Here is an 11,969-nt window from a genome sequence, read left to right on the forward strand (position 1 = left end):
CACCCAAGGGGATATGCTATCCAATTACTGTGTTTTCCCTACCCCTTCCCATGCCCCAACCCCATTGCTCTTTAGGGATCTTTCTCTGAACACAGGTTCAGACTCTGTGTCCTTTGGGAGCTATAGAGAAGATTACCCTGCAGCATCAGGGAAAAGGATTCTATTCCTGGTATTTCCTGGTCCTCAAGTCCTATATAGGAATGAGACCTATTCTTGATCTCCATAGTCTCAAAAAGTACAGCAAATACATGAAATTCGTCATGGTCACCCTAGCTTCTGTTCTTCCCGTATTGAATTACCACTGGTTTGCTGCCCTGGATCTTTGGGACATTTATTTCCATGTGATGACTTTTTTCCTGAGCCGCAGGAGGTTTCTGAGACTTGTTGTGGCAGGTCAGCACTATCAGTACACTGTGTTCCTCTTTGGCCTGTCCTCGGCTCCATGCATTTTTACCAAATGCATGGTTGTAGTGACAGCGTACCTCAGAAAAAGAGTAATTCATGCCTTTCCATACCTGGATGGTTGGTTAGTGAGGGGCAACTCCAGAGAAAAAGTCCTTGCATGTCCAGTTCACACTGTTATCTTGATCATCTGGTCTGGTTTTGAACAAGGGAAAGTGAACAGTACTAACTCAAAAAAAACCCAACCCTGAATTCATTAGGGCCCTACTAGACTCTGAGTTGAGGGCATTTCTACCAAACGAATGCTTTTGTTAGCTGTGTATGTGTCTCCGCTCTCACCCTTCAACTATGATCCAGATGTTCCTGAAGTTAGGTCATATGGCCACGTGCACTTATCCAAGATTACGTGTTTGTCCTTTTCATGGTTGGTTGAAACTGATATATCTCCCAAATTGTTAGTAGTGGGACAGTTTGGTGCAGATACCATTGCCAATCCTGGGCATCCTAGAGTGGTGGACGGATCAGGTCAGTGTTTCCAAAGGTGTCCCCTTTGCTCGTCATCGTCCATCTGTGACCATAGTTGCTGATGCTTACACAATATGTTGGGGAGCCCATATGGGGGATTAAAGGTTCAAGGTTTGTGGAGAGAGCAGGAAGTATTGCTTCATATCAATATCCTGGAGCTTTGAGCTGTTTACAATACATGCAGGGCATTTTGTGCAGATATCAAGGTCCAGTGATTCATGTACTCATGGACAACACTGCCACAATGTATTATGTGAACAAGCAGGGAGGTACCCGCTCCATCTGGTTTTGTTAGGTGGTGATAAAAGTTCTGGCAGTTCTGTATCGAAGACAATATCATTCCCACAGCAGCTCATTTACCAGGGTCCCAGAATCACTTAACTGATTATCTTGGCAGGAATTTCTCCCGGAATTTTGAGTGGTCTCTGAACAGCAATGTGCTGAGGTCCATTGACATGTTTGCAATGAAGGCCAACTAGAAGTGACATACATTTTGCTATGGAGGGCTTCTCGGTCTGCTGCGTTTCATTTGAACTGGAGATCGGTGCTGATGCATGTCCCCCTCCACACACCCTCCCCCAATATTGCAGTTGTTCCTCAGGTGATGCTCAAGCTGGGGATGTATCATGTCAGACTGATTGTCATTGCAGTGGCTTGTCTAAGACCATGCTTGTCAGTCTTTCTGTTCATCTGCCCATTCCTCTTCCTTGGTGTCCTGATCTACTGACTCAGTACCACAGTCAAATTTTGCATCCAGTACTGAACAGTCTGCACCCCATAGCATGGATGCTGCTTGGTTACATTAGAAGAGGAACACTGTTTCAAAGCTGTTTGACAGGTTTTCCTTAATAATAGGAAGTCCTCTACTAGGGCTTCCTATTCAGCTAAGTGCAAAAAGTTTTTTGATTTGATCCCTAGCCCGGGGAATTCAATCAATGCATGCCTGCATTCAGGACATTTTGGAGTACCTGTTACACCTTCAGTCTTCTGGTCTCTCAGTTCACTGAGAGCCCACGTGGTGGTGATTTTGGTGTTTCGCCTTCCAGTCCAAGGGAAATCAGTTTTCTTGAAATCCATGGTAGTCAGATTTCTGAGTGGGATCATTAGTCTCTTTCCACTGGTGAAGAAAGTGATTCCTCAGTGGGGCCATAACACTGTGTTGGCTGTCCTCATCAGTCCTCCATTTAAGCCCTTAGCAACTCCTCTACCAAAACACAGTGTTTCTTGTGGAAATAACTTCCACAAGAAGAGTTACTGAGCTGTGAGCCCTAGTGGCAAACCCTCTGTATGCCAAGTTTTTCAAAGAAGGGGTGGCCTTGAGGGCTCACTCCAAGTTTTTCTCTAAAATGGTGTCACAATTTCATCTTAATCAGATAATATATTTAATTGTATTTTTTCCCAAGCCTCATTCAAATGAACAGCATCTTCATTCCTTGGGTGTGAGACTATGCTTGCTGTTTTATTTTGAAAGAACTGAGACTTTTTTGTTTCCTTTTCAGATCAGCTGAAGGGTCAAGCATTCTCTGTACAAATGATTTCCAGGTGGATAACATGCTGTGTTACAGCGGTGAATGGGATAGCTTTGCCTTCACCTCCACAAAGTTTGAGTTCATTCAACAGGGGCCCAAGCATCTCAGTTGCATTTCTCAGTGACATTTCAATATTGGACATTTTGCAGAGCTGCTACAAGGTTTTCCATACATACATCTACCAAGCATTATGCTATTATGACTGCATCTAGATCAGGTGCAAATTTTGGAAAGGCAGTTCTGTGGTCGTTCTTCAAGTAGTCTCCGACCCCTTCCTAATGATATTGCTTATGAGTCACCTGAGCGGAATATACATCTGCAACCACTTGAAGAAAAGATGGTTACGTACCTGTACAGTAACTGTTGTTCTTTGAGATGTGGAAGCAGATGTGTATTCCATGACCCATCCTCTCGCCTCTCTGCACTGGAGTCTCAATTCTTGGTGTTCGGTGTGAAGGAACTCGTGGGGGAGGGGGAGGCGGTGTTGGGATGGCATTGACCTTTAATAGCCAGGGGAGGGGCTACCGGGCCAGAGGGCGCAAATGGTGCACCTACGGGTACTGATAAGCAAAGTTCTCTGGCTTTGATTCACGGGGTGCATGCACACCTGAGTGGAGTACACATCTGCACCCACATCTCGAAGAACAGCAGCTACTGTACAGGTAGATGACTGTTGTCTTTGGTTCTGGGGCACGATGATATAGCAAGGAATACTACAGCTATCTGTGGAATACACAAAGCCCTGACAATTATTAATATGATCATTTTTACATGTACCTGAGATGGATAATATTTTTAGTTAAAATTCTTTTAAAACAGTTACTTTAATTTTAACAATACCCAGAAATAACCCATTGCTGTGGATAGAGTTCATTTCTGTATTTCTAGAAATTAAGATTTTTTTAAGGAGTGGAGTTAGGAAGAATTTAGTTCTCGTGTTATAATCTCATTACATTGGTACAAGTGCTGCTAATAACATCTATTGGGGGGGAATTGGAGATTATAGTGACTTCTGTTGATTGCAGTAAGGGGTGAGTGTGCTGCTGGATACTTCACAACTGCATAATTCTACACCAGTAGTAGAATGATAATACCATATTTTTTCTAATGTTACTCAAAGTAAAAATAATTTTAAAAAGTACCCTGAGAACAGGAAACTGTTACCAGAATTGCAGCATAATTGCAGCATTCCTGTAACATATTTTACGCTGAATTACTGATATGCCTTCTCAGCATTAATTGTATTTTAACAGTTTTTATCTGGGAGTTATAACCATGACTACTGTTTTGTATTTCCTCTTTTTTTGTACACATCCTCTCTTTCTCTCTCTCTCCCCCCCCTTTCCAGTCACCCGACAGGAGGATCCTTTATCCGCCCAAACAAGGCAAATTTTGGTGTGGATTTTCTTACTGCAGTAAAGAACCGCTATGGATTGAATGATGAGCAAGATGTTGAGTGTGAGAAAGAGAATGCTTTAGTCATTGGAAAGAAGACTGTGGAACTTGTTGGTTTTGACTCTATTATAGAACAACAAAGGCAAGTGTCATTTATATATGTAAATCTGAGTTATATTATGGAGATATTTATATTGACGCCATAGTTAAGGCTGAGTTGAGTTTTGTCCTTTAAATCAGGAATTCAGCTTCTTTGTTATATATGAAAACTTGTGTAGCCTCCTCAAAAATAAAACACTTACTCTGAGTGCAGATTTTTTTTCCTGAGAATTTACAAATGAATCTGTTAATTAGTTTAGGAATTAAAATTAATTAAAATGTGTCCTTTTAAGATATATAACACCTCGTGTCAGACATTTTTTGCCTTTAAAAGTCTCACTAACAGTATAACACAGACTCATCAAACTTTCCAAAAAGTTAAAACTCACTGAAGTCTTAAGCATAGGCTACATTTGAATAATTTGTAAGATTAATGTTTTCCTCCTGTAATTTTTCATAACTGAAAATTTAATCCAGTCTGGATCCACAAACACTATTGTGTTAAGGTTTCTGCCAAAGGAGAAACTTTCCATTATGGAGAAAAAAGAGGGGGGGGGGGAGAATGATCGTTAAACCTAGGAATAATAATCCACATGTAGCTTTGTGCACAAAATTTTAGGGAGTTTTTACTATTTGGGAAGTTGAAAGGTCTCTGACAGTGCAAACAGTTAAGATTAGATTGGGTGCCCTAATTGTGTATTTCCATAGTTTAACATGTTTGGGGATGGGGGTTAAGTTTAACCTTAACTGTGAATTTTCTGGGTTGATAACACTTGGTTTGGGATAATTGCAGCATGTCTGTAACATATTTTACGCTGAATTACTGATATGCCTTCTCAGCATTAACTGTTTTTTAACAGTTTTTGTCTGGGAGTTATAACCATGATTCTGTATTAAATATTCACAGACTCTGGGGATTGGTTGACTTGAGCCCATAGCATAGCTTTCGGGCATATGTTTTTTAAAAACTTATGAGAGTAACCTTTTCATTAAACATTTATATCTCTTGTTTTTTGCTGGAACTTTTTCTGGGGGGAGGTTAAACATTTGTCTAGCATTGTGAACTCAAACTCAATAACATTATGCTAGAGCGTATAAAAACCAGAAAGTGAAATGACCTGGAGACAGAAGCTGAAACTCATTAGTTTCACTGTTCCAGTTGAATTAAATGCCCCAAACCCTCATGATGAACAGTAAATCAGATTTGTAAAGCTCTTCATGTTTAGTTAATACAAGATGTAGTAACACAGGTGAGGAATTTCTTTTAATGGCTATCTTGACAATGTTACTTTTTAAAACTATGCATCCAAAACATCTTTCACCCTAACATCTTTACTATATGCAAATATTATGCATCTCTTGCCAGTAGCCTTATGCAGTCTGGCAAAAGTAAAGAACATTATATTTAATATTGCAATTATTTGTTTATTATATAAATTGGGCCATAATTACTCTAAAAGCTTTTTGATATATAAAGGTGTAACTCTTTCAATTTTTAGTGCTCCTCTCCTATGCATGTGTAATGAGTTATATTTTGCTTCCGATGGAGAATATGTACCTTAATTGGTGAGGTTTTAGTTCATATTAGTATACCACCTCAAGCTGTGATCTTGTCAGATCTTGGTTGGGAGATATCCAAGAAACTTATTAATAGCACCACAATTTGCATTACGTTTTATAGACTAATCAGACATGATCCCAGTTCCTAGATGCTCACAGTCTGACTTCACACAACAAGAGATAATGACAGCAATTGGAGGGCTAAAGTAAGGGAATGTAGTTTATCATGAGATTAGCATTTGTCATACACATTAATGGGTTCCTTTTAAAATTTATGTTAATGTTCTATGATTGTTGTATGGTGTATGATTTGTTAGTGTTTTAATGTCGGTATCAACTCAGCTCAGTGGTGACTATGTTCTGTGAATAAAAAAGTCAAGGGTTGAAAGCCCACAGTACCAGTAATGAGGAATTGTCTTCACCTATTCTAAGTGGCTCTCATTCTTCTGTCTGGGAAAGAAGAGGAGGAGGAAATTAGTTATTCGTTGATAATTGGTGTGGTGTATGGAATGGGCTGCACATATGCTGGTGTCTCCATGGAGCTCCTGCAGCAGTTGGGTGGTCTTGATTCAGTAGATGGCACTCTTCTCCTGTAAGCTGATACTGAATCAATTCGCCCCCTCCCACAAATGTCATTAGAGGCTACTGAACAGTTGAAAATAACATTTTTTTTCAGAAGAGACTTAAAACCAAAGGTACTGATCATTTATAATTAAGATTCCTGTAGCGCTTTTTGTAAGAGCCTGGATGTTCCAAATTAGGTTACTAAATTTTGCATACTTGAATTACTCTGTGTGGTTTAAATCTGATAGGATCATTTTCTTTGCTGCTTTTACAAATTGTTCTGTAAAGTTGCTGAAGGGTATTACATGGGAGCATTTCTGTGATTTAGATGAAGATGATACCCCTATCTGGTAATATAGTGTTTGTATAGTAATAATTGTAAAAAGAATGTAAAATGCATAGTGTTTAGATTTAATATCTGGGTGCTTTTATACAATATATAATCTGTTCTGTTTTTCTCTGTTTGTATATAAATTAACATTCAGTATTTTTTTCATGTAGTCAACTGAACAAATTGGTAGACATCTCAGTGAGCGAATGTGCAGTGAGCCATGCTGGTCAGAAAGAGGAAATCAGCAGAACGTGTCCTAATATCCTTTTCTAAAAGTGTTTTATTATGTGCTACTATTTACATAAATCAAACACATGCTTTAAGCATTCCAGGTGTATCTGCAGACATTAAGGGATTACATGTACATATTTTCAGAGGTTATTTTCAAATCAGTTTAGTTCATTTTTATTAAATTTAGGAGCTTTATTCAGTCTGTCCTCTAACGATAAATGCTTTTGAATGGTAGAAATTCCATAATAATGGGCTCAAGTAGTTGTAATTAAGATACATTAGAGCTCAAAGATATCTCATCATGGAATAGGGATTATAAATTCTAATTCTATAGTATGAGACAATATATTAATGTAATGTTTAAGAAAAGTTTTGTAAATGGGTTACAATAATTCATGGATTAGGGACCCAATCTTATGGGGTTCCAGGGGCTTCTGCATAGATTCTTTAGGTTAATCTTTCTGTCTACCCAAAGGGACTCAGTACTCAGTCTAGAAGATACCATCAGAGTTGCTTAGTTTTGCAGTTCTCAAACTGTGGATTTGTGTCTCCAGAGATAATATGCTTGTTAACAGCAAAAACATTTTTAAAATAAATAAATAATATATAAAAGTAAGAAATAACAAACCTCAACCCTATTGTCCCTCTGCAAATTTGTGTACACAGAGTCAATCCCTTACCTTTCTCTAAAAGTGCAAAGTTTCAAAAAGTGCAATGAATAGAAGATTGTTGGGGGCAGAATAGATCTGGACAAGGAGAAGAAGTCTGGAGATAAATGTGGGAAGGGAGGGGCAGGCAGTAGAAACAAAAGTGAAACTCTTTGAGCAGCACATTCCAGAAGTCTTGAGGTCTTTCTTAAGTGTAGCCTTCATTGATTTGAGATCTACCATACCATTCTCTCACTAGAAGGGAACACCTATAATGGCAGCAGGCCGTAAAAGAGACCCAGTTTGGGAATATTTTAATGAAGTTCCTCTACCTGTGGGTAAGACAGGCATGCGTGCAAAATGCAAACAGTGCAACAAAGAAATGTAAGGCCTGGTTGCCCGAATGAAACAACATCATGAGAAATGTTCCTTCTCAGGAGGAAGCTGCATTGAAGATGATGAAAGGAACATGTCTGAACAGGCAGGATCTTCGGGTTGGTAAACTATTTTTTATTTCATACTCCTTTCTTAAGGACTGCCTGTCTTCCTTCTGGACTATTCTTGAATTCTCATGTTTGAGCAAAAAATGTACAGCTGCATTTTAGATGCAGTTGTGATAAAAAATAGCTGAAATAGGCAGATAATCCTTTTACAATTTCACCTCTAAAGTAGTACTGAGTGTCGGTGAATGCAATGAGTAATACTAAATGAGCAGTATGGTAATAATAATTAAATAACTGCATTGACTTATTTTGTTTAGGAGGATCCATCGTCAACATACAGGATTCTGAAGACTATCAACCTTCAAGATCACCATCATTTTCTAGTGTCAGAGTTATCTGCCAGTGAGAGTGTTTCAGTCACATCATGTATGTCACATAGCCACAGTATATCCTCTGTGGCAAAAAGGAAAAAAAATCTCCATCATCCAGACACAACCATAGATAAGTTTGTGATAAGAACCAGCAGATTACAAAAAGAGGTAATTGATTGAAAAAATTGCCCGGTTTGTTTATGCAATAAGCTGTCCTTTCCGTATGATTGAGAACGCACACTTCATTAACATGGTTCAGTCATTAAGACCAGGATACAGTCCACCCAACAGAGCAGGTGTCACAGGCAAATTGCTGGATAAAGTGTGTGAAAGAGAAATTGAGCAGTGTGCAAAAGGTCTAGAGGGTGAAATTGTTAACCTGAGTCTTGATGGATGGAGCATTGTCCACAATAATCCTGTTGTTTGTGCTTGTGTAACAACAGAAGGGAATGTCTTCCTTACAGAAACAATTGATACATCAGGAAATGTGCACGCAGCAGAATACTTACAAGAAGTAGCAGTAAAAGCTATAACAAACTTGGGAAAAAATATTCAAATGTCTGGTACGCAGGATGGTCACAGACAATGCTGCAAATATATCAAAGATGAGAAGAAATTTAGAAGAGAGTCCCAAGCTACTAAAATACGGTTGCAGTGCTCATTTGATGCACCTCCTAGCCAAAGACTTCAGTGTTCCAGAAATAAAAGCTAATGTTGTTGAAATTGCAAAATACTTCTGTAACAACCACTTTGCAGCAGTTAGCTAACTGTCCCACAAGACATGCGATGGAACTCCGTAGTGGACTGTTTTGAGCACTATATCAAGAACTGGCCTAATCTGATGACAGTTTGGCTGTGACAGTGCCTTTTCTTTTTACACGATTTTGTTCACAAAGGACTCAACATTGGGCTTAAGAGAAATGTTGAACACCTGCTGGGTACCCTGAAGCCTACTTCTGTAGCCCTGAAGAAAATGGAGGGAAGTAGCTGTTTTATTGCTGATGCTGTTGAAATTTGAAAGGAATTGAGTGAGTTCTTAAAAAGAGAAATATGCAATGACAGAGTTCAATTACAAGCATTTTAAAAAAACGACTGGGACAAGCACTATCTCCAGCTCATTTTCTTGCAAATATTCTCGATACTCTGTATCAGAGTCAAACCTTAACTGCTGAAGAAGAGGAATTGGCTATGACATGGACATCCAGCAGTCCATCCATCCAACTATAATAAACTTTAGAGCTAAGGGTGAACCATTCAAGAAATATATGTTTGCTGATGATATTTTAAAGAAAGTCACACCAGTGAACTGGTAGAAGTCCCTTAAACACTCGGATTCAGAGACTGTTGAAATGATGATCTCACTTTTAACAACAGTAGCTTCTTCTGCTGGCATAGAAAGAATATTTTCTTCCTTTGGACTAATTCATTCCAAACTGAGAAATCATTTGGGACCTGAAAAAGCAGGAAAGCTTGTTTTTCTTTTCCAGATTATGAACAAACAGGAAAATGAAGGTGAAGACAACTGAGTTAGCTGCAGAAGCCAATATTTTAAGTTTCTCATGTTGACCTGGCTAACATTGTCTATTTTAATTCTTGGGATTTTTTTTAAAAAAAAAATCATTAACTGTTTGCTAAAAACAATTTTAACAAAAACAACCCTGATTTTAAAATATTTGAATGTTTAACTAAATTCAAAAATTCATATGCTTGTTTTGTTAAAATATTATGTTTGCTGTTGAAGAAAAAAATCAAGAATACATAACGTTGTTGTTTTATTTAAATAAAACAATTTAAATGTCTGTCTGGTGATGTCCTCCTTCTAATACAGCATGGCAAGAAACTCCTCCAAATATTCATGATTAACCTGTTGAATTGGAGATAGTTCACCTCCCAATAACTTCATAAATATCTGCTTCAATTACCTTTGGTAATTGAAATAACCAAACAATCATTCATTTTCTGATGTAAAACTAATCTGAAAAGCTTTCAGAATAAATCACTTAAGACATGTATAGTGTGTACCTTCTAAAAATGAAACCTACTTTTATCTCTGAGTTGTGAAGAATATGTATTAAGGTTATAACAACCAACAAGAACACGCTTTTATATAGAAATCCATGATTAAATAGTCTTCCTGACTAGTGATTTTAATCATGATTTAAATCAAATCTACCCTGGTAACTACCATCTTTTATCAGAAGCTGCATTGGTGGTAGCAAAGAAAAAATTTAGTGTAGATACGGCCATAAAAATTGCTGCTGTTACTGGAGAAGCACTTTATTCATGGGCATCAGTGGCTGTGAATATGTAATCAGTAATAATACATTCCATTTCTTACATTTTGTGGTTATGTTTCCAAAATACATAGCAAGAATTGTACACAGTGTTACTAAATGAACAAATAAGAATTGTATATTCTTTACTCTAGACATAAACACTCTTCTGGACCTATAGAACTGAGTTGTTTTATAAGTCTTAATGTACTATTTCTGTAACAGATTCCAGGATACAAACTAGGAGTAACTGAGCAGTAGTATCTGTTAGCTTAGACAGACTTACTCTGCTATATTTTGGTTCAAGAACACAATAGTTGTAAAGTTATACCTCCGTTCTCTGAAAAAAGTTCAGAATTCTGACACATTTTTCTTAAAGTGAATTCTCAGATATCAGGAGTATAAATCTATCAAAAAATCTGTTGCCATCCTGGGAGAAAGTAACAGATATTGCTTGTCAAGTTCAGAATCTGGAAAGTCTTGATCTCAGGTGTATATATATGAATATATTTTTTTCATTTCATAATTGTTCCAAATTGTTTTGTTTTTTTATTTTTTATTAGGTATCTAGTCTTTTTCTGGATGTGCGATACCTTCCAATAGTGTGTCACATCAAGGAAAGAATAGATTCCCAAGGATGTTTGAGTGTGTGAAACCAAATTCTCCAAAAGTGTTTAGGGTAGACATTTTTGTCTTGTCTATATGTCTCAGAGCTTTAAAGGAATACTATATACTAGAAAATCACAATTCTGACTCAAAAATGAGTATATATTATTGTTAGAAATGAAGCCCCTAAGACTGCTATGGTTGAAAGAAACTCCTAAGACTGTTGTGATTGCTTCTATTTTTTTGGTTGTTTACTTCCTGTGTTTGACAGTTCCTTATGTATAATCAGTTTAATCATTTTCTACTATATACTTGGCAAGGGGGAAATTGACTAATAAATTCCTTGTAAACATCAACAGGGGGCTGAAAAACCCTTAAAAAGGTTTATAAAAAAGCTATTTTTAAAATATTCAGAAAAATACTATTTAAAGGGTGCTCTCTTAGAAACTAGACTTAAAAAAATCAAGTTGATAGTATCCCTTTGACTCAGAATGGGAAGGTGGGCACTGTGGAATTTCACAGTGAAAAACATTAAGCCACCTTACTGCAATTAAGGTGACAGTTGCAAGCCTTTTGGATGTACACTCTCATCCTCACTGAGAGAGCTCATTTGGCAGCTACTAAGACTAGCTAATTTTATTAATTATCTATTTTCATTGTTGTTTTTCAGACCTATTTTTCCTTGTATTGTAAAGTTGATAACTTAAAGAGTTTTCTCTTTTAATGTAGGAATGCTTTAAAACAAACTTGTTTTCCTTTTGTTGAATTGTTTTTAGCGTCTTGGGACTCTATCTCCTGGTGCTGCTTATTCCCTCCCCCCCACTCCCATTGTCCCAGTACGCTTTTGTTCAAGAGTCTGATTTTTATCTAGAGCATCATGTTTTATTCTGAATGTTCATCTTTCACCAAACTGAAGTATCCCAAATGCTTCAGGGGCACTGCCTTGATTTCTCTGGGACCCAGTCCACACCTGACCTTAAAGAATGCTAGTGG

General features: G+C 37.6%; 1 protein-coding gene across 4 annotated transcripts in view; it reads left to right on the top strand.

Annotated features, from left to right (window-relative positions):
* TBCE (tubulin folding cofactor E) overlaps positions 1–11,969 on the top strand; it is a 50,105-nt gene that overhangs the window by 16,316 nt on the left and 21,820 nt on the right. For 3 of the 4 annotated variants that reach the window (XR_005224804.2, XR_005224805.2, XM_027831027.3), the window contains exons 4-6: positions 3,805–3,993; positions 6,576–6,664; positions 10,761–10,860. Coding sequence is in view for 2 of the 4 variants with exons in the window: in XM_027831027.3 (XP_027686828.1) it covers positions 3,805–3,993; positions 6,576–6,664; positions 10,761–10,860 (378 nt within the window). In the remaining 2 variants the exon portion in view is untranslated. Of the gene's footprint in view, positions 1–3,801; positions 3,994–6,575; positions 6,665–10,760; positions 10,861–11,969 lie in introns of all 4 variants that reach the window. The other variant, XM_043544330.1, reaches the window with a different exon arrangement.

Source organism: Chelonia mydas, chromosome 3 (genome assembly GCF_015237465.2).
Source record: "Chelonia mydas isolate rCheMyd1 chromosome 3, rCheMyd1.pri.v2, whole genome shotgun sequence".
Classification (NCBI taxonomy): domain Eukaryota; kingdom Metazoa; phylum Chordata; order Testudines; family Cheloniidae; genus Chelonia; species Chelonia mydas.